The 22,332-nt window shown below is 46.0% G+C and overlaps 1 protein-coding gene across 2 annotated transcripts in view; it reads right to left on the reverse strand.

The window, feature by feature from the left end:
- Positions 1 to 22,093, reverse strand: part of PRIMA1 (proline rich membrane anchor 1) — a 55,960-nt gene extending 33,867 nt beyond the window's left edge. The window contains exons 1-3 of one of the 2 annotated variants that reach the window (XM_072865734.1): positions 22,071 to 22,089; positions 21,588 to 21,802; positions 15,153 to 15,303 (exon numbers count right to left, since the gene is read on the reverse strand). In XM_072865734.1, the coding sequence (XP_072721835.1) occupies positions 15,153 to 15,303; positions 21,588 to 21,680 (244 nt within the window). In that variant the 5' untranslated portion in view covers positions 21,681 to 21,802; positions 22,071 to 22,089. Of the gene's footprint in view, positions 1 to 15,152; positions 15,304 to 21,587; positions 21,803 to 22,070 lie in introns of both variants that reach the window. The other variant, XM_072865735.1, reaches the window with a different exon arrangement.
- Positions 22,094 to 22,332: the final 239 nt, after the last annotated feature.

The raw sequence follows: 22,332 nt of genomic DNA on the forward strand, positions 1-22,332 counted from the left end.
AGGGTGCAGGACGGGCAGCACAGAAAGCCAGATCTATTAACAGCCATCATTAACTCGAGGGACCGGGCCAGTGCAGCAGGAATGTAAAGCAGGAATGGATGACAGCTTCAATAACAGATGAAGTCCACTTGGGGCAAGTTCGTCTCCAGTAAATCCGAACATGATGGGAAGGATTTGGATTATCACAGTCCCCAAAGAGCAGTGACCCAGAAAGCTGCTCTGCTGGACCCATTCCCTGAGATCCTGCCACAGAGAAGAGGCACAGGAGGAAGACGCTACCCAGCGAGGAAAGACCAAAGAACTGCTTTAGACCAGCAATGTCCTATCCCACCACCCTCAGCTCTGGAGCACGGCTGTAACTGTACAGGATGTGCAATAGACTGGCCTAAAGAAAATAATAATCACCTAATTTTGGAGCATATTTTGATCCAGAAAAAAAATCTATGTTGGTTTTCTTTAATTTTTTTACTTCCTTATAGATCTGTGCCCTTTGTGTTGCTTGTAAACTTAGGGGCATTTCCAGAATGCCATGAGCTAGTCAGGTAAACTACTACCAGGCAATAGTGGTGTGCTCAGCAGAAAGCCTGTCCTGATTTACTGCCTCCCTGGAGTAGCTAGGTTAAATAATACTGGTGGAAATCATCTATTCCTGTAGCAGATGATACTTCTGTTTTATCACATTATGTTGCAGACAAGTTTATATCATGCAGCTGCTCCGTGCATATGTTCCTACTACACTTTTAAGGGGGATACTGCAATCACTACGCAGCGGGAACTTCTGCTATAATAAAAACATGTGTGGGATGATGCTGGAGAAATTCCCTCCCCTGCAGCTTTTACACTGTAGACGCTGTTATTCTGCACTCTTGGTTCCCCCATCTCCTTAGTTTTTTCCCCCTTTCTAAAAATACTTCCCTTCTGAAACAAGAAACATGCTCAGTTTTGTGCTTAGTTTTGGAGACTGGAGTTTGCAGGAGGTGGAGGAAAGGGGCAGTTCTGCAGGAGTTTTCTGAAGGTCATGGGCAATAGAGGAGTGCATGGCTCATTGCAAGAAAAAGGACTGGAACCGCCGGTGAAAAAATCTGAGCCTGGATACAGCCAGCAGAAAAGAGAGGAGCTGGGTGGGGGAGTTTTAAGTGTGGTGCTTAAGAACTAAGCTTTAGAGGTTATTGAACCTGCACATATTTAGATTTGGTTTTTGCAGTGATTTCACTAAAGCCCTGTGTTGCTGTGCTGTCTTGGTACGTCTCATGCAGCTGCTTTCCCTGGCAGATTTGAGAGTCCTTTAGAAAATGAACATATCATTAGGACCAAAATAAAAATAATACCAGATGAAAGTATCAGTTGCCTGGGCATAAGTGAAGCACATTGTGAGGAAGCGGCTTGCGCAAAGTTGCCGCAGCTCAGTGAAAAAGCCAGGAAACAAAATGTCTTTTGACTCCCGGCCAGTCCTACCCTCTGGATCGTGTTGCCTCCTCCTTGGGAGTCAGACGCAAACACTGGATTTGGCCATAACTGCATGACAGGGGTGGCAGCAGCAACTGCCTTGTTGACTTCCCGGGCAGGCGCCAGATCTCTGCCCCAAGCCGGCACGCTGACGCTGTGCCCAGGAGCTCTGCGTGGCCGAGACCTACGGACAGAAACAACGTGGGATCGCATAGGGTGCCCAGGAAGAGCTGATGCTAAGCTGGTAGGATAACTTGTATTGGTTTTGGCACGGCTGCAGAGGAAGACTAGTATTTCAGTTCAGAGTCCTACATGCTTACGGAAGGATGATGATGCTGCAGACAGCAGACCAGTCAAAGGACTATCAAAAAAAGTAGGGAGGGAAAGTCTGTGCTCCAAACAATCGGCAGGTGGAGGGCCAGATCAGCCAGCCTTAATCCCATTAGGTTGTCAGTGAAGCTGATGGGACCCACCAGAACTGAGGTACGGCCCCGCAAATAGGAGCAAAACATGGTTTCAGCTGCCAAGGTCTTTTGGAGGAGAGCGGGGTTAGGGAGCACAGAGGGAGAGTCTGTTCTCTAAAGCATGATCTGGAGAAGCAGTAGCATCTAAAGGCCTTGTGGAAAAAAGGCTTTTAAGGAGATTACATCATAGCTAGCTTCTGTGTTAACACTCGGCTCTGGCATTTATCTTTACAATGGACACTCGCGTCAGCCACTGCCCTCTGATCTGACTTTGTCACGTGTTTTTCTAACCAGCAGTCTCCCTCAGCCGTTTCTCCCTTGCCATCTGATTCTCCCTCAGCAAAAAGGATGGAATTGTTTCTACCCCGATTAAATCACACACTATCGGTTTCTGTTCCGAGCAAATGAGAATTGAAGCCTGTTCCTTGCAAGGCAGCCTCCTCCTCGCAGCAACACGGTCATTCTGGAGAGCCTCGTCAAATCCACCGCCACATTTCCTGCTCTCCGTAACCTGGATCAGCACCAGGCTGGGCAGCACCGAGATAGTCCTAGTGACACCCCCAGATAGTCCTAAGCGCTGCCTCCTCGTGAGAGCTGTCGCTCAGGTGAACCCTGCTGTACTTGGTGGCCTGCTTTCCGAACACAGGAGTTGTTGATCAGATTAGTGGGTATCTGGTGCCTCTAAGAAACAGGTCACCACTGCCTGAAAACTTGCTGTTAAATTAGTAGCCTTGAATTTATTTTAAAAGTGACCTGATTTCCAGAGGTTCTGAGCACTCAGAGAGCCGGGATGCTTTAACTTGGGTGCTTGAATGTAGATATACAAGCTTAAGTTTAATCTTCTGAGTTTTATGATATAGGCTTTAACCTCTCTGTAGGCAGAGTGTCATGGTGGGTAGAGGACAGAAATTCCTCTCAGGACATGGGTTCCAGCCTCAGCTATCCCCCTTGTTTGTTGGGTGATTTTGGAGAATCCAGCCTCTGATTCTTGTTCTCCAGAATGGGGACGGTAGTCCCAGCTTTCCAAACTGTTGCAAGATGTAGGGATAACGTGCAACATAAGGCTGCATGTCAGCACTGTTGTTATTTTTTTCCCAATTCTCTAATAGGCTAAATAGGTAAATTTATAAGTACTTCATCTATATTTCTACAAGAACCAGCTGTATTTCCCTGACCTTCCCATCAACTACCTATTCAAGCAAACACAGCAGCAAGGCCACGGTCTACAGCAGAACAACAGCAGCACGGCACTGACCTGGGGACAGTAATTCTCAGTTCTTCTGAACAGAGGCACCACTGAGAGGCACAGAGATGTGCCAGCACAGTACCATCCACTTCATTGCACAAACACACAGTCTGGCTCTCCAGAAGCAAGCAACGCGCGCAGAAAGCACGGGCTATTCTTCGGCAGGGAAAATCAGTGCTGAGGATCATCTGCTTGCCCCAGCAAACTGTGGGACCCCGTCACGTTTTGGCAGTGAAAAGAGCATCCTGCAGAAAAGAGGCCTGAAAACACTGAACGTTCGTGCTGTCTGCCTTTGCCATTTTGGCGGTGTGATACCTGAAAGCATAGTAGCATATTTCCATCAGTATTCAACAAGCACACACACACGCACACATACATAGATACAGATTTCTATACATGTCCCTCCCCCATTCGCTTTGGCTGGCACAGATTTCCTAGAGAGGATCTAAAAATGAGTATGATACACAGGGACGAGTGAACTCCCAACAGTTTTTAAGGATGAACTTAACACCTGTAATAGGTGTCAAACCACCAGCCTTGCAGACCAGGTGGGTACTGCAGCCCGTCCCCTGCCAGTGTGCCCCAGGTATGTGTGCCCTGTGGCCGCTTCTGCGAGGAGCCGGTCGGTCGCCCCACTGCATGACTCTCTGACTTCCTTGCTGCATCTTGTAACAAGGTCGAAAAAAATCAGAAGCTTCTGTTTTGGTGTTTGCTGTGGCGGGCTCCCTGCCCGCTGAGACCCACAGAGCTCAGTACATGTGTGAGCAACTTCAACATGGGCAAGAGGAGGTTCGCTGCTATGAATCAAACACGGAGACTTTTTCAAGCTTCTTGGGAAAAGGGCTACCTTTCTTTGCAGGCTTACAGCACTGGGCCCTGGGATATTTGACAGTGGTAAGGACCAGTGGAAGCAGTAAAGGGTCACATACGAACTGGAATTTGCTGGGGACAGGAGATGCATTTTCCCACAGAGCTTTCCTCCTTCATCACATAGCCAAAATCACCTCCCAGATCCACCGCAGTAAGATAGGTATGAAGAGAAATGAGTTTTCTGGACAGTTGACTCCCCCAGTCAAGCTGGCTTGCTTTCAGGCTGTTTCAGAGGCTGTTTTGGGGCAGAAGATGGGCTTGTCACCAGCTACTAGGTATTTCAGGGAGAGATAGGCTCCTGCATGGGGCGGTGCAGCTGCAGAGGGCATCTCATGAAGAAGTGACTGCCAAGGAGCAAAGCCATGAGTAGAAAATTGGCCTCATCCTCCCTGTGTCCTCCCTTGTGACCTGCTGGCCACCACCCGCCTCAGGTCAGCAGCGAGGAAGGGCTTAGTAAACAGCACATAGAAAGCATCCATCCTCTCCAAAATAAGGTGGAGTGTGTCATGGTTTAGGACACTTGCTGGGAGTTAAGTGGTTTGGAGAGTTCATTCAGCACCTATCTGCATTTTTAGGTGATAAAAGCCCTTCAAAAGCTAGCCCTTGATTTTACTGAGCCTCAGGCACCCTTGGATGAAATCCATGCCCCAGCAGGCACTGTGAAGGCAGGTATAGCTGAGCCTGTTAAGGTACTATGGTAGTGGCACCCATAGGGACACTTAACTACATGTAGTGATATCCCTTTCAGGCTGTTAATTCCCATCTCTGCTGATACACGCACTTTTGCCAGGGGTTTGTTGAAGTTATATCATCTCATTGCCAGAGGAGAAATAAGACATGACGTAGCGATATTTTGCACCGTGGGTTCTTGTCCAGCCCCTCAGGCTGCCTCCTTTCTTTCATTACCATGCGGTGACAGTGTGGCCATAGCCTCTGCCTCTTGCTCCCAGCACGGTGAACGCCTTATCCTCCTCGCTGTGTGGTGGTGCAGCCTCCTCTTCAATCAGTGGTAGGATAGGACATATCTGATCAATTCTGTAGCAATTACTGTTCACTTTTGAGCCTAAAAATAGTAATAATCTTCAGTGCTTTACATCCACTAGTCTCAAATCTAAACAGAGGTGAAAAATTATCTCCGTTTCAGGTGTGATAACTCTGAGCGGCTGATCGGGTAGTTGACTCTCCTGGGATCTCCCAGCAGGTCAGCAGCAGAGGGAGAAGCAGCACCCTGGACTCTCTTTTTGCCGTTGCCTGCAGGGTGGGCAAGATGCTTCCTGCGGGAGTCACAGTACATCACCATCAAGGCTTCTGAAAGCTTATCCATCTTTCAGCTCTTGCAGTGAACAGGCCTTCAAAGGAGGGACGATATAGACTGAAATTCAAATAGCTGAAATATGATTTCGGAAGTCTAAGCTCCTACATTGATGACCAGTCTTTTGCCGGAGAATGATTAATAAGATGCCTCAGGGCTGGCAGATTTAATCCCACAGAAAGATGACAGATTTTCTTGGTATAATGTTCTATATATAGATCAAATTAAGGTCCAGATCTGCACAACTACTTCTGGCTGCACAGTATTCACATGAGTGGTTCCACCAAAGTCACAGGCTATGAAATCTAAGTAAAATTCAGTGCTACTGGTATGATTAAGATATTATCTCTTAGATCCTTTAGTGGCTTTTAATGAGCTCAGGAACCTCCATATAAAAGCAGAGATTGGACAAGCCTCACAGCTTAGAGCTGAAACTGTCTCAAAATTAGTTCCCCTTCAGGGAAGGCAGATGATACAAAACCAGCTTCAGCCAACTGCAGACTGAATTTCCTAACACAGATTGTGGAAGACTTGGAAATACTTGGAATATTTAGTAGCATATGTGTTAGTAGCAGCAGTTTCTAAGGCACCAGTTTGTGTCCATCTCTAAAAAATTAATGGTTTGCCTGTTGGGCATTCAGATACTATATGGAGAGAGTGACTATAATAGACATATACTTTAGATTGGTAAGTACATATGGCTTTAGAGAGTTCACTGTACAAAGAAAGCCATATTGCAAGTCGTATGACTGAGTTTTAGGGAACAGCCAGCTGACTATGTAGCAGATACTTCTGTTAGTGTATGGCATCTATATAAACATAATCCTTCTGTTTGATATTACATAGTTTATTCCTTGTATCACTTCAATGGCTCAGTTATTGCTGGAAGTAAGGGCTACAGCTATCACTTAAAAATGTCCCCAAGGAGACCAATTAATAATTCCCATACCTAGTGCACTCAAGTTCCTTTTCCAAATTGTATTCAGGTTCAACTTAAGGGAAATAAAATTGATGACCCACCCAGAGTAAAATGGGATTGAAATGTGAAATGCCTTCCAAATCAGGGGTAAATTTAATCCTAATAGAAATAAAATTACATTTATCAACTGATAAATTTTCATGCAGTGTCCATAAAATACAGAATACCTAAAATGGCAATTACATCACATTAACAGATCAAGTCGTTTCACTATGCCAAATGCCCAACACAAAATCCTCAGTCACCACTCAGAGTACATTTGTAACTCTCTGAAAGCTAAAAGACAAGGCACAGGCTACCTTACAGTCACAAAAGCAAGCAAATTGGGTACTGGTTGCTATCTGCACTTTCCTCAGGCTTTACACAGGAATCTGGACCTGCACAGGTAGGGGAGCTTTTGCAGAGATGCTGCTCACCTTCACTCCCTACTGAAGCCTACAGCAGTAGGCAGCCAGTGCTGCAGAACGATGCCCCGTAAAGCTGAGGTAGAGCACCTGCAGCTTGCCAAATCAAACCGAGGGTTAAAACAAACCCTCCCTTTGCTCCACTGATAGTAATTTCCTTTGGCTATGAAATAAGATTATGCACTGCTTCCAAAAGGAAAGGAAAATGTCCAGAGATGATTCAAGAGAATCTGCTCCATTGGTAAAAGTCCAGTTTAATAGCAGCAGTGCTCCTGGTAAAAGTCCGGTTTAATAGCAGCGTTTGTCATGGAACAGATTTTTGTGTAAAATATTTCTGACCAACGAACTGATGAAATATCAGCTCCATTTAAAAGACACTTCAAAATTATAAACCAATTCATTATAATAACAATTAGGAATTCACAATTTGCTACTATATATGTGGTTATCATGTGATATGATTTACTAGTGGAAGTGTTAAATTAACTTGCATAATTATTAATGACAGTTTGTGGCAGTGGCATCAGTTCTTAACCTATGTTTGTACTATATTAATGGACACTATGTACTGACTTTGGGATAACAGCCCAAATGTCCAGTCTGCTGCTTCCTTGATCTGCTACGTTGACTTAAAAATTACCTGTAAGTTGCAATTACACAGGCAGTGCAACACCTTTATATCATGATATAAACATGATATAATGCACAATGCACAAAACCATTACAAGAACATACATTTCTGTGGGTCTGCTTTACCAAGGTCAGCCACTTAGCCCTCCCTGCTAGAACAGCTTGTGCCAGTTAAGAGTTTACTTCTGATTTGTCGAGATGAGGCACAACTTCTGCCATGGGCAGGGGAACCTACAATTACTTGTAAATCAGCAGCCTCTGACTCATCAGTAACTTCACTGAAGATTTGTTATCTTCTTAATCAGTGAAATGGTAGGCATGTACAAATGGACTGCCATCCACACAGGGAATTAATGTCTTCAGCTTAGCCAACTCCTTTTGCTTAAAAAAAAAAAAATCAAGCTGTTGGAGTATGCATCTCAGAGTAGAAAGAACTGTTCTACTGCAGAATCGGTTTAATATCTGATGCTTCTTTTTTCAAAATTAGACAATGCTTTTAATCTATAGATAACAGAACTCCCACTGATTCCTGCACTGCAAAATCTGGCCTGAGGCTCTTACTTTTAAATACTTCAAAACGTATGAACGAGTGCATTTTCAAGAGAGTGGATTTTTCCATAATATGGATTTATTACTGCATGAAAAATTCAAAACAAATCTGCAAGGTCCCAGAGCAGGGGGAAGATTCATCACTAGCCTAAGTAAAAATTAGACTTGACAAAACATTTCAGAATTTATTGTGGTGAAAACCTCTGACTTGGGAAAGCAATGGAAGCTGTGATTGACAGTCTGATCTAACCAGTGTTTTACAAAGACAGACAGAGAGTTTACAACAGCCCAATATGAGGAGATGTTAGGTGCACGAGTGATAGCAGAATCGTATCATGAAAGTATTAGCATGAACCTTTCCAGTGTTACTTGCTTTCTAGTCACTAATCCAGCTCTTCAGACTTAGTAAAACATCCCAGATGTCCAAACTCTTTCAAACTTCATATTTGATTGCTGCTTAAGAAATCTCCTCACCCTAAATAATTTTCTCATTTTGACTGGGAGGTGAGGACTTGTAACTTTTATTCCTACACCAGAAATAACTGTGCTAAATGCAAAAAATATCAAGATTTTTAAGTCTTTATGTCTTTAGTGATAAAATCAGAGGTACCTGCAGTTTGAGGCAGGAAATCTAATCATTGCATTTCTGATTTAGGTGGGTGAATTCTGCCTAAATCCCATCTTGGATGCTTAATGATTTGGTTCACTGTGCTAACAGAGAAAGTAGTGTCTGTGATGTGAAAACAACACAATGGGGACCTGGACTAGACTCTGCATGTGCTGTCATCCATGACTTCAGGCTGTGGGGCTCGATTTCAATTTAGATTTGAAAGCCTCAAGTTCTTAGAGTCACAATCCTCCAGTAAAATGAAAGTGTATGTGGGAGAAGACAAGAATTGAATTTTGGTTTTGCTTTGTAAATTATAAACAATGCTCTCACACAAGACTGTAATTCACAGTATGACAGCTGTGTTACCAAAACTGAAAGGGCTTCCCTGTTTCAGCGTTCTGCTTGCATTTAAAAAAAATCACTGTCTAGACCAGACTTGTGGTAAAACAATATTCTCTCACAGTAGCTGTCATTACCATAAATGTCTTCGTGCAGGAGACAATATGCCCCCTGCCATTTTGGTGCTACTGTAGTTCTCTTCCGTTACTGTTCAGTTTTGGTAGTCATATGAAGTAGTCATATGTCATATGTCATATGTCATATGAAGTCAGTAGTCATATGTCATATGACATACCAAATGTCATATGTCTGATGTCAAATGTCTGACATATGTCATATGTCATATGATATACCATATGACATACCATATGTCATATGGTAGTCATATGTCATATGAAGTATGGAGGAAAACATCTTCCCCATATTATAAAACAAAAACACTCCCATGTGTTTGCTAACAATTCCTTTGGGCATCATCACTTGGGAGAAGCTAATCCAAGACTCCTCAAGTGTGCCCAAATATCTCAAAACTACTCCGAACTGGTCCTTCTGGCAGAAGGGCGGTAGGTAAATGTTGGTCCTGCCAGCTGAGCCCTTAGGGTCAGAACTGCATTTGCGGCAGCTGTTTGGAAACGTGCAAAGCACTCCCACGACAAAAGGCCTACCCAAAGGGAAACTTAAAGTCAGAGCTCTCTGCAATGCTCAACCCGTATTGCAGCAGCTACACCAGACTGCCCGCAGCAAATTCTTTGGCACCTCATGTTTTAAAACATGTGGTGGTCTCCAGGAGGATTTCAATTCAGTTTGCAATCACAACCTCCCCTCAACTCCTGGGGGACAATCATAGACCTCTGCCAAGGACAAAAGTCTTTTTGGCATTGTGTAGGCAAGGACATCAACATCTGTACCCATGTAGCACAAGAAGCGATGTAGTGAGCATCAGGACCGTGCTCAGCTCTCCTGCTTGAATGGCCATGTGGAGACTGCTCAGCAGGAAGCTCAAACTCATTCGCTGGATCCACACGGGGTCACCCTGTCCATTCTACCACCAAGATTTAGGTCATAGAAAAGCCTAAGCAAAACCCATTCCTTATTCTTTTATGTCCCAGAGCCATACGGTTTTTATTTCTATAACAAGTTCCTGCTGTGAAAGACGATGTTGTTAAGAGTCAGCAAGCCAAATCTGCAAATTTTAGTTGCTTTAAAATCTACTCAACGTTTAAGAAGTTCCAGACTGTTCCTGTACTTCAGATTCCTGCCTATATACACGCATTGTGACCATCTGTCCTAAAAGATCCGAATGTCCTTAGCTTTCCTACTTGCACTGAAGGGACCCTGCACACTTTCTGAAATTAAGCTATACATCTGTGCTCATACAGTTGCCAAAAAGTTGCACCCTTCCTGCAGTCAGTAATTTTTATTTTGGCATTTTCAGCAGCCCAAATAATTAGTTAATTAGATGCACTATCTCCAAAGATAAAGGAAAAGATTTCACCTTGAAAAACAAAATCATACAATTACAGCCTGGAGATTAGAGTCCTCTGCAGTGATGTCATTCACTTTGGCTTTGCACTGACTTGATCTTGCTTTATCTCAACTGATAGCTCAGGGCAAACTTTCACTGAGGTCAGGAGCTGTAAAGACCTCACTGTGTACCTATGTGCAAGCGTCCAACGAGTCAGAGGTTGGTTCCCATATCCAGACTCAGCTGTACTAGTACAGCTTGTAATGATCTTGGATAAAAACTTTTATTTAAGTTTCCTTCTCTAAATTTTGACTGAAGCAATGTTTGACTGGACACACCTATCATCCAGAGAGGGGATGGCAGTACCATGGACTCCTCACCCAACACAGGAGACGGGTAGAGCAGAGACAGCAAATGTCCCTAACCAGCAAGTGAAGAGTTCATGCTGAACATCCTTACTCTTCCTTGTACAATTTTGAAGAAGTCACTTCTGAAATGTTTTTTCCTCAAACCTTACACAAGTTAAAACTGATACCGACTGCAGTGTATGTCTAGCTTTAAGCCTTCCTGTTTTGAAAGCCTAGCTTCTGCTTCCAGACAAAGTCCTTTCTTCTTTGCAATGCCCCTGGAGAAACCTGCATGCTCACAAAGTATTTAAGGGTTGACAACAGCAGCATTTTAGATTTTGAAGGGTCAACATCATTTGAACTAGCTTAATCTCATGGGTCTGTGAAGCTGGGTTAGAAATGCTGCCTAAACAAGTACTCCATCCACCTTGCCTTAGTCCTGGCTGAAATCCAGAGACAAGGAGGAAAACAGATGGGGGGAAAAAAAGAAACAGTTAATTAAAGGCCAGGTTCTGAACATCTCTATCTCCTTCAGGTCGTTATAGCCACATCTAGGGAACACAATTTCATTGAAAGTTCCTCTTTTCTTTTCTGTCAGCATCTAAGCTTAGTTGGCCCCTCAAAGCCTCATGAGCTTTCCCTTCACTTCATCAACAAGCAGTTTTCTAGGCACGGGTTAAAAAGCAGGCTGCTGCTTGCATAAGGAGAGTTACTGTGGAAACATCAATATGCCAGACCTTCTGGAGGAACCACAACTGGCTCAGCGACCATGTCTCTTGACAGTCCCCATCACATTGTCACACAGTCCCCACCATCCTAGTTACTTCTAACACAGGCTGGAGCCCCTCTCCTTGAAGATCCTCAGTAAGATACACATCTATACCAAATAAGACAGCAGTATCTCGGTGGGATGCCAACAAACTGCATCTGGAATGAAGCTCAGTAAACTCAAAACTGAAACGCTCCATGTGTCTCACTCTACAGAAGGAGACAAGGCTGAACTAGCAATATTGAGAGAGCCAGCATACACAGGGACCAGCATGGTCGATCCTAGCCTTCATTCAGATACCGTAAAGCAGATAGATTCACTGGGGCAGACCAGGAGTCCTCCGCTCAGCGAAGAGGAGGCACATGGATATGCTGCCACAAGGGAATGTCCCATGACAGCTGCAGAGCAGATGCACTGAAGGCAAGAACAGGGGTTGGAAGGGACATCGGAAACGCCAGTGGTCTGTGTGAAGGAGTTAGAAATGTGGGAGAAGGAGGCCTGGTGTCATGGCTGAAGGAGGACAAAAGCAGTGTATGTTTTCTACCCTGGAGCCTGGAGTTCTGATGGCAGAAGCATTCTCTGAATTCACCAGTCCATAATTTTGTTGTCCATATTTGGAAATATATGGGCCACATCATCTAATTTAATTTCCCATATTCATATTGTTGAACAAATGATAAGCCTCTTCAGGGTGCACTGAAATACACCCCACACATTCCTGTTGTAAATACGTGACTATAACAGCGAGGTGTCTCCTAAGGCCTGGAAAGTTGGTGTTTCTACCACTGCTCATGTATTTAGACTGACTGCTAAGTTGTCTGTGATTTTACTCATTTTCTGTGGAGGGAATTAGCTTATTGTCCTTCACAGTAAAAACAACATTTACCAATTATATGTGCATTCTGGAATTCACAACGTTTAACAGATTTTGTATAAATCTATCTGCAAGAAGCAGAGCTAAAGATTTGTCGCTGGATCAACCTGTCAATATCGAAATGTTTAAAGAGATGCTAAATGCACTGTAATTGTTCCTGAAAGTCCTCAGTTGTCCTCAAGCACAATAAAAACCTTTCAGGGAGTAATTCAGCTGCTCAAAACAGTTATCCAGTGCAATCCCGTACATCCAAGTAGGGTTTGCAAAACACTCAGGTGGGTGTTAGAGAGATAGAGAGAGAGAGAACACAAAGAGAATCCCCTGCTTTTCCATAGCAGCAGCTGGAGACCAGACAGGACAAGTCAAAGAGGCTAGATGGCTTCATTTAGCAGATAACTGAGCTGTCAGTATCTGTAGTAACTGGACGGACAGGAATTTTGTATCTATTGGCTTTAATCATCAGGCCCAAACCACAGTAGCTGCTTTAGAAGGATGTAGAGATGGTCTAAACCTCCAACAACATTCAGCTTGATTGCAAAAAGAGCTTTTAAGGAGGCTGCAGCCTTTTGTGGCTCACAAAGCTCTGAGAGCAATGCCAGCATCTTTATGAAGTGCCTTAAGGCACAGACGCTGTACCTTGTAAAGGTAGAAAACTCGCAGCTCCTGGGGTGCTGCTTTTTTGCAGAGGTCTTTCCAGTACTTAACTTTAATCACTTAAAAAGTGAAAAGTGCAAGTCTAGCATCAACCACTTAATAATAGCTTGTCTTGTCCATTTATTGCGCTCTCTTCTGAATGCTGTTTAAAAGCGGTGTCTATAACATCAATATTTAACCATGAGGCTTGCTCATTCTCACAAGGATGGGGATTGCTGTGCACGTGGGCTAAATCACAGTGCCTAGACAGCTGATAATAATGAAAGCATCTTTCAAGATGAGGCACTTGATTGCTACTCTAAAGCTTACTGGTGAAAGGAATGTGTAATCTATTTTTTTTTATTGCATTTGAAATGAAATAACTTGTTTAAATATGAGTCATCTGGATTTATATAGCTCATTTTTAGAACTGGGTTAGCACCTGGCAATCCAGCCTGAGTAAGCATCAGGCTATCCCAGTCGCAAGCCCATTTGATTTCTCTTTCCTCTTTTTGCAATGTGTGACAGACTTCTTTTTTTCTGATACGATTTCCTTCCCACTTCAGAGGAGACAAATCCACGCACTCAGGCCAGCTGCCTGACGGCAGCCCGGGGAGGGGAAGCAGCCTGGCAGCGGTGCCCTCCCCGCGGCGCAGCTGGGCAGCAGGGCTGGTCCCTGTGCCGACACTGCTCTGCCACGTCTCCTGTGGGTAAGAGCAGCTCCCTCAGGGCAACGGGGTACCCCAGGTACAAGAAAACAGAGTGGCAAAGTACTTTATTTTCTGACTGTGAGACAAAGATCAAGGGAATTTTCAATATTACTGTCCATGACATTTTCCTGAACATTGAAAGAGATTTTTCCTGCTATAAAAAAGCCTTCATCCCTGATTTCAAAGCTCTCTTTCTACTTCCTTTCCCAAGTGTTTCACTGTTGGTTTTTTCCTGCCTTTGCCTTAAATTTCTGCAGTGTGGCACAAATACGAAGCACGCTCCTGGCAGAAAACACTGCAAAATTCTGCCTGTCCTCTGCCTGGCTAAAAGCTGTGCAGAAGCCTTCTTCATGTCTTCTGCACGTCTGGGGATGGTGCTGATAAAGACAAACAGCCAAATGATGCTATCTAATGATTTCTTTTCCCTTAGGGGAAGCGCTGAGAAGGAGACTAGATATACTTTGCAACACTGTTCCTAGGGGAGTTTATCTAAGCAGGGAGAAGAATTAACAGCCAGCCTTTTAGGGAGAGAAAAATTTGTGAAAATATAGAAGCGTTAAGGAGATTTGCTGGAATACCAAACACCTGGGACCTAAAAGTGTCTGCACAGGGTCCAGCCCATATCCCTGCACCCAGCTAGCGCAGGCAGCACCAGCGAGCTCTGTCCCACTGCAGAGGGACTGCCTCTCCAGGGACCACCGGCACAGATATCGCTCTCCAGAAAGGATCTGTGTGCCAAGGATCACAGGAATACTGATGTGGAAGGAAGCTGGCAGAGCTAGCCAGCAAGAACTGCAGGCACAAGGTGTGCCGGACATGGGGATGCATGGCTGGAAATTAGGAGGAGCTTGGATGGGGTGGATAAGGCTTGGGAGCACTGATTTGTATGAAAAGAAATAGGTGAGTCTTAGCCTGTATGTGCCGTAGTGGGAAAACTGCTCACTTGCCATTAACTCCTGACATGCCTCTGACTTTTGTTACAGTTGTAAGCAATTTAAAACCAGTGAGCCTGACTCACTGCTGTGGTCAACCAGTAGAGCTCCGGTGTCCTGAAGACAGCCAAACCTGCAGGATGGTCTAGGCAGAGTGTTTGAATTTTTGCCTGTTTATAAATTAATTTGCCTTGGAGCACCCAGACCTCCAAGCTGCACACCTGGCGAAACAGGAGGTCATGCAACTCAAGGGGAAGCACAGCGCTACATCTCTGTAGGAAAGCATTTCCCAGGGCTAGGGCATTAGGGAACCATTGAAAGCTAGGGAATCATATATAATACAATGAAAGGAGGGAATTTCTCTGGCTTTCCTCCAAAAGCCAAGCATTATTCATTGATCAGAAAATGGATCTTCATCTCTACTGAGAATATTTTTTCCTCCATTTGCTAAGTGGAAAATGACAAACGAGCTAGCTGTGCCCTCTCCCACATCCTTTCTCCTTCTGTCTGTCCAGGTGTCCCCGTTGCTTCGCCCTCCCTCAGTGCACCACAACCATACCAGTGGCTACTTACTCGGCACCACTAGCAACCTTGGGGGTGGTGGAGGTGGAGGAGGCGGTGGTAACGGTGGAGGTGGCCTGCATTGGCAAATTTGCTGGCAGCTCTCTGTGACTTTCTCTGCTACAGGCTTGGAGCATGACTTCTGAGGCTCACCCTGAGTGATCTGTGAAGAAACAAGTCATTGCATGAGCAGCGGAAACAGTGAAAACTGATTTTCCATGAATGAGTTTCTTGGACCTGAGTACCCAAGCGGCACCTCAGACCTGTAGTGAGAACTGAGCTCATGTTCCTCACTATGGCCACTATGGCCACTACATGGTCCCAATTTTTTATTTTTTTACTTAACACAATATCTTCAAGACCTCTTTCCCTCTGTCAAATTTGGTTGAAATTGGCCAGCTGGTTTCTGAGTTATTACGAGGTAAGGAGAAGGCGACTAGTGGCAGACAATATGATTGTGTAAGCCTTCTTTCCTTAGGAAAGCCATCTAGCAGCATGCATTATTCACAGGGTCATTCCCACAAGCCAAAGAGAGCTAAGAAAAATGACAGGACAGTTAGGGTCAGGATTATGTTCATTTTCCTTATGGCAGAACTGAAAGCCAGAGGAGATCTCTCCTCTGCTTTGCCAGCCTCGCTTTGATGTTCAGAGAGCATTTCACGGAGTGTTTCACTTCCCACCAAGAGGAGAGGGAGCCCTCATTTTACTCATCTGCGGACCACAGCAATGACACGGTCAAAATGGAAATGCCACAAACTGTGACTTGTAGCCTCCGTAACATGCAGCGTCAGCTAGTAATAAAGCTGAAGATGAGGCACTGCAGAACCCAACAGTAGGCACTGCAGAACCCAAGTGTAGGCATCACTTGGCCATGGACAATGGTTTAGCCAGTATTGGTATACAATATATTCAGCAGCTTGATCTAGTCATGACAAGGGCCATTTATTAACAGCTTATTTTTCTTACCATCAGTAATATTTACATAACTAGAGATTTAAGGAATATTCAGTAAAATTCCTAATCTAATGCTACAAAATGAAGAGGATTAAGTCCCAAATGAAAAGGAAATTTGCTGAACATCGCAGGAGCTTCTGAGAGGTGTTAACTTCAGTGGTCTCTAAGCCAGCTCTTTTTAAATGGACTGATACTCAGATGGAAAATACTGGATACGATTTTAAGGCGACAAAGCCTAAAAGATTAATAAGCATGTTCTCTAACAAGCACTTTGAATGTAGGATTAGGAGACCACCTGGGTCACAGCAGACTTGTGTCTTGCTGAAGCTAAGGGTAGTTATACAAGTATAACAGTTATTCAACTGTTGCCTTCTACAGTTTGGTCTTGGGTGGGATATTGTCCTAAAAGTTTTGGCCTAACATCATCTTCTTTAGTTAGCTCTTTTCCATGACATGTTGGTCATTACACAGAGGATGTCTCATGCCATGCTTTCTGCCCTGTTTTAGGCAGGCCTCTTCTGCCTCCTTGCCTATCCCTGGGGTCACCCAGGATTGCCTTCTCCCCGCTCTTCTCTCCTGCCCAAGCTTTGCTTGCCTTCCCCTGCCAGCTCTGGGCACACAGTCTGTCTCCTCTCCCCTTTCAACCCTAGCCCACAGCCCACAGCACGGCCAGCAAGCTTCTCCCACCACCCACAGCTGGACACCAAGGGTGCTGTCCTGCCTCTTGGCTGCAGGAAAGCTGTACACAGTCATTTCATGTATTTCTGGCCAAAAAGAGACACATGGCTAATTAAAACAACATCACTGCACAAAGGACATGTTCACATGCGTAGGAGGTTTCTAAATGCAGCAAGATGCATTACTCTGGCCTCAGGGAAATGGAGGTAGGGCTCTGTTGATTAAATACTAAAGAGAGGGAGGAAAGAATAGAAGAGGCTATGTGTAGCCGAGTTGGAAGGATGGCTTGGCACAGCACAAGTCAGAAGGCTCAGTTCTTTAAACAGCTTGTCAAAATCTATTACTAAACATAGGGAAAAACAAATTCATCACATGTGCTTTCCAACTTTCCCCTTCACCATCAGGTAACGGTAAGAGGATGGTTAAAGACCATCCCAGACAGCTTCCAGGAACTTACACAAACTCTCTGAATGCTCTAATGAATCAAAGTGACTCGGCTTCGTAATCCCTCATGGCTGGTAATAAATCTGTCTGCTAAGCAGGCTTATTTATTTTTCAAGTAAGTGATCACAGGCAGCAGAAGATCCTCTATGCCGTTTCAGCTCTTCCAATGCTCTTCACATGCTGGGTTGGGGTATTAGGGACTCTCCCAAGAGGAGCCCCGTAGGAAGAGTGCCCGCGGCACACCTGGGGTATCTCCTAGTTGCACTGGTGTGACAACATTTGCTGTGCTGATAGAGGAGGTAGGGTAACATCTCTCCAGTGGCCCCCGCAGCTGATTAGGAAGCAACTATTAACTCCTAGCTACAATTACCATCCTCTACCTACTTCCCCAGTTGCTGAATCCTACGGCTCGCTACAGTCTTGCAGGAGCCAGTGCAATGGGGGAGGATAGAGACAGGGAAGAATAACATTGAGCAGACTTGGAGCCAGCTTCCTTTGCAGACCAGAAGCAGCTTTGTGTATATAAGTCTGAAGACGGTGCTGGTATGGAAAAGCTACATTGACTTACTGCTCTAACTTAATATCAACCAGAACCAAAGGCTTGCTCTGTCTTTTTTTAGAACTATTGACTGCTTTTAAATCCCTGGAGGCTCTCCTACCTTAGGCTGGTAATAGAGTGACCTCAGAAACCAGTGGATATTTTTCTCAATTACTTTGCAGACAAGATTAACCCTATACATGCCCAGCCACTCCCTGCTCCTGTGTACTTTAAAAATATTATTTCGGGGGGGGGGGGGGGGGAGGAAAGTTGCTTTGTCTCTCAATACCTTAGTCTGAAGCTTTAACAAAATTCCCACGATCATTTTTAAATGGTCAGGAAAGAACTGACATTTAAAAGCATGGGCTTTATCACCTATTTGTTTCCCTTCTCTTGTCACTCAGTAAAATATCTGGTCATTAGAAGATACCTGTAGGAACACAGATATTACCTTGCCAGGGGTTTATCTTAGAGGGTTAGTTTAAAATAACAAAGATATTGTAAGCTGACTGAAATCTGGCAGGAAAAGGAAAGAAAGACCTGAATCAAGGTTGAGGGCCTTGCAGAGGAGAGAAATAGTCAAGGACTGCTGCAAGAAGATTAACTAACAGTAGCAAGACAGAATTAAGAAAAAAAGAAAATACATTTGGCTACTTTTCAAGAAATAAAAATCCCACTGTTGATGTCTATTAGTCTTCTTATGAAAGGAATGAAGGCTATTACTTGCGTCTTCTAAAGGTAAGCAGAACAAATCACTAGAAAATATGCTTTAGGCAACAATCTTGCTCTGGTAGAGGATGATGAAATAAATTACTCCATGTTTCTTTCTTACTGTCTGCAATTCAAGGTAAGCTGCCTTTACAGGAGATGGCAGGAGAAAAAAAGCATGTTGAAAGAGCCTAATCTTTCTCTGGCCAGGTCTGCTAATTCGAGTCCGGCCTCAAACTTGTTTGTTCTGCCGGACGCTACCACAGCCCCAGAATTTGGAAGCACTTCGCAAATAATGACTAACCAGACACCCCCCGGGCTACCAGACAGTTCGTGGCACAGATGTTGGCTTGGCAAGGGGTCATCTCTGGAGAGGGACCACACAGGGCTTGCTCCCTAGTTGTTACTTCTGCACCTTCCAGCTGTTCCTCCAGGTGCTGGAGGTGCCGTGAACGTGTGTCTCCTCGGCCTGTCTAAAACTTGGTTGCTTGTTTGGCATGAGGCTTTCTTAACACACTCAGCAGTTGGCCAGTTCGGACATATATGTTGCCTGACTTCAACCTGATGATTTTTTGCCCTGCTCTGAAAATACATAGAGTTGTCTTTATGGATTTGTACATTTGATGTGAACATGCTTTGCAAAAAGGACAAATGTTTTTAAATATTCACAGAAATTAAAATCTGATCCACAAATGTCCAGGGAAAGGCAAACAGAAAGTGGTAACTGGTGGTTTCCTTTTGCAGTCTCTCTGTTGAAGTTCGTGCCTGTGACATATTTCTTTTTAATCCAAGATTTCCTTCAGAAACAGTGGTCCTAGTCCTGCTTTGCATAGAGTGGAAGAATAAATTTGCATGTGGTCAGAGCTGTTTAGTATTTCAGTAGAGTCCCATGGGGTTGCAGCAGTCCACGAGCACGCTCTACAGAGTGGGATGGGAAAAGAGGATTAATACAGTCCCCAGAGGGTGGCCCTCTTGTGACTTTTTGAATCAGGTAAAAGGAGGAAAGCTTGAAAAGAAAAGTGCAGTTGACTGAAAAGGCACAGAGACCTCTAAAAGCCTGCTGATGTGGCAAGAGCTTTGTCTCTTGGAAGCAGTCTACAGAGATGAGATCTCAACACTGCTGCGTAAATCCTAGGACGGCTCTGCATAATTCACATCAGAGTTAATCCAGATACGTGTTTATGAAACCAGAAAAAACGTGACCCTGCTATTTATCATGACACTTACTGCTCTTTTTTTTAATTATGTCAAAAGCCTCAGACAGAATCGTCCCTTCCTTCTTGTCACAGTGCTGGCTACGATGCTAATAGGAAAAGATTGTGGGGTTTGGTTTGGTTTTCGTTGTTTTTTTTTAAATAAGATAAATGCTTCTCCTCTGATTAGCATCTGACTGATTCTCTTAAGTGCCTCAAGGCAGGGCCTGAGGAGGGAATGCAAAGATGTGGGAGGGAAGGCCATGCCACACATAAGTCATCGCACAGACGAATGGGTGAAGAGGGGCTGGGAGAAGAGACATGAGAAAACACGTTGGCTGCTATAGATGGAGCAGGGGCAGGGGAGCGACGTGATGGGACATTACTGAATTAGTCGTGGAGAGTATGGCTTGCGAGACTTTGAAGATAAGAGCAAGGATTATGACTCAACATGGGGAAGGGAGTGATGGGAGGGATTCAAAGATGAGGGAGTTGTGGTCACGGGAAGGCCGCATGCCGGTGAGCACTCCACACCTGCCCTTCCCATTGGTACCTGCTGACGGGAGCCTTAGATACATCCTAGTTTTGGGAGAGCTGGAAAAAAGCTTGAGTATGAGCAGATCTATTGATTGCCCTTCCACAGAACAGCAGGCAATAGCACAAGTACAGTTGATGAATGGGACAACAAAAGTTCCAAATTACTGCAAGGGAAGGCTGGGCCCCTTGGCTTTTGCATTTCTCAGAGCCTGTTTCAATTCTTGTAAACGTAATTATTTTTGAAAGATGGGCTTAGATCATCTGAGTAGTTTGCCAGAAAGATGTTTATGCAAGTTTTTTTTTGTCTGCCTGATTGACTGAGTGATTACAGCGGAGAGGTTGCAGAAGGCATCTCTTTTTACACAATTGTGCTTCCCTTAAAAATGCAGTTACAGTTTTAACTTAAGCTTAGCTACCTGAATACTTGAGCAGGACAGCAGGAAGGTAGTGCTGGCAGAGATTTTTATGACGGGAGCATTGGTTTAAAGGAGGTTGTTTTTGTTGTATTTCTGTTCATTTTAATCTGTAAGGAGCACAAATCCTCTTTGTCATTCACGGCAAGAGACAAGATGCTAAAACAAACAACATCTCTCTTTAATCTCTTGGGAGTCACTAAGTTTAGAACAGGGAGCAAAAGACGTGGAGTCTCCACTGTGTTTCCTCCAAGAAAGAAACTGTAATTGTTCTGTTCTTGAACGGCACTTGGCTGGCTCATCAATCACTCCTCTGAAGACATATATTATAAATAAACTTTAAAATATCGAAGTGACGCATTTGAGTTGAGCTTTGCTGCCGTTCTGATTCTCCAAACTGGATGGGCGCTCTCCCTCACCGTATACTAATTTCTTCCAGTCCATCCTGCCGGTCACCCCACATTACAATCAAGGTCACACAACATCACAGCGTCGGAGTTGGCAAAAGCTGATTCAGCCCTTTACCCAGAGAATCCTCAATTCGCAACCGACATCGAAAACCCACGGCACATCATTACCAAAATTAGACTGCCGGAGCTTTGCTCAGTGCATCGCTTCTTTCTGTGCATCTTGCCACCTACGGCAAAATGCGCCTACAACCCCTCCGGCTGCCGGCGCGCCGAAGAAAGTCAACTACATCTGGCCGAGCCAGCGCCAGCGAGTTCAGCGCGGCCGGGGCCGCGGGCCGGCCGCCCACCCCGCACACGCTCCGTCCCGCAGCAGCCGGCAAGGGAGAGCGGCAGCTCTCCCCGCTCCGGGGGCCGCCTGCGCGACCGCCGCCCCGCCACCGCCCGCCCGCGCCAGCCCCCTCCCCGCAGCGCCGGGCGCCGGCCGGGGGCTCTGCCTGCCGCCCCGCGCCCCCCGCCCCTGCATGCGGGCGTGCGGGCGCGGCGCAGCTCCGGGCAGGCTCGGGCGGCCCTACCTGGACGGAGCCCCAGAGCGGGTGGAGGGCACAGTGCAGCAGCAGGGAGGGCCAGCAGCAGCGGAGCAGCCCCAGCAGCTCCCGGAGCAGCATCCCTCCTGGGCGGGCGGGCGGGGGCGCGGGCTCCGGGCGACCTGGGGAGGGAGCAGAGCGAGCCGGCAGCAGAGGCGTTGGCTCGCACCCATCCCCGGAGCGCGACTGTCCCAACTTTAATTCTGGAGGGGAGGGAGGGAAGGAGGGAGGGAGGGAAGGAGGGGGGAGGGAGGCAGGGAGATGGGCGGGTGGGGAGGGGAAAGGGTGGTCGGGAAAACCCAGCGCCCTGCGAGTCCCGGCTCCCTCAGCGGGGAGACGTGCCTCCACCCCCGCCCTGCCCGCCTCCCTCCCTCCCTCCCTGCCCGCCCCGCCGGCTCCCCCTCCCCGGGATGCTCCGCCGGCCGCCGCCGGCAGCCTGCCCGCGCCGGGGGCTCCCCGGCCGGCGCTCACCGCTGAGCCCGGGGCTCCCTCACACCCCGGGGCGGGGAGCGGGCGGCGGAAAAAGTTTGGAGCCGGGCGCGGGGGTAGAGGGGCCGGGCGCTGCCGGGGCGCTGCCGGAGCCGGAGCCGGAGCCCGAGCCCGAGCCCGAGCCCGCGCCCGAGCCCGAGCCCGAGCCGGAGCCGGCGGGGAGAGGCGGGGAGAGCGGCGTGGCAGCGCAGCCCGGGGATTGCATCTCCCCCCTGCCCGCCGCCGCTGCTGCAGTGATTTTTCA

Source organism: Ciconia boyciana, chromosome 6 (genome assembly GCF_034638445.1).
Source record: "Ciconia boyciana chromosome 6, ASM3463844v1, whole genome shotgun sequence".
NCBI lineage: Eukaryota > Metazoa > Chordata > Aves > Ciconiiformes > Ciconiidae > Ciconia > Ciconia boyciana.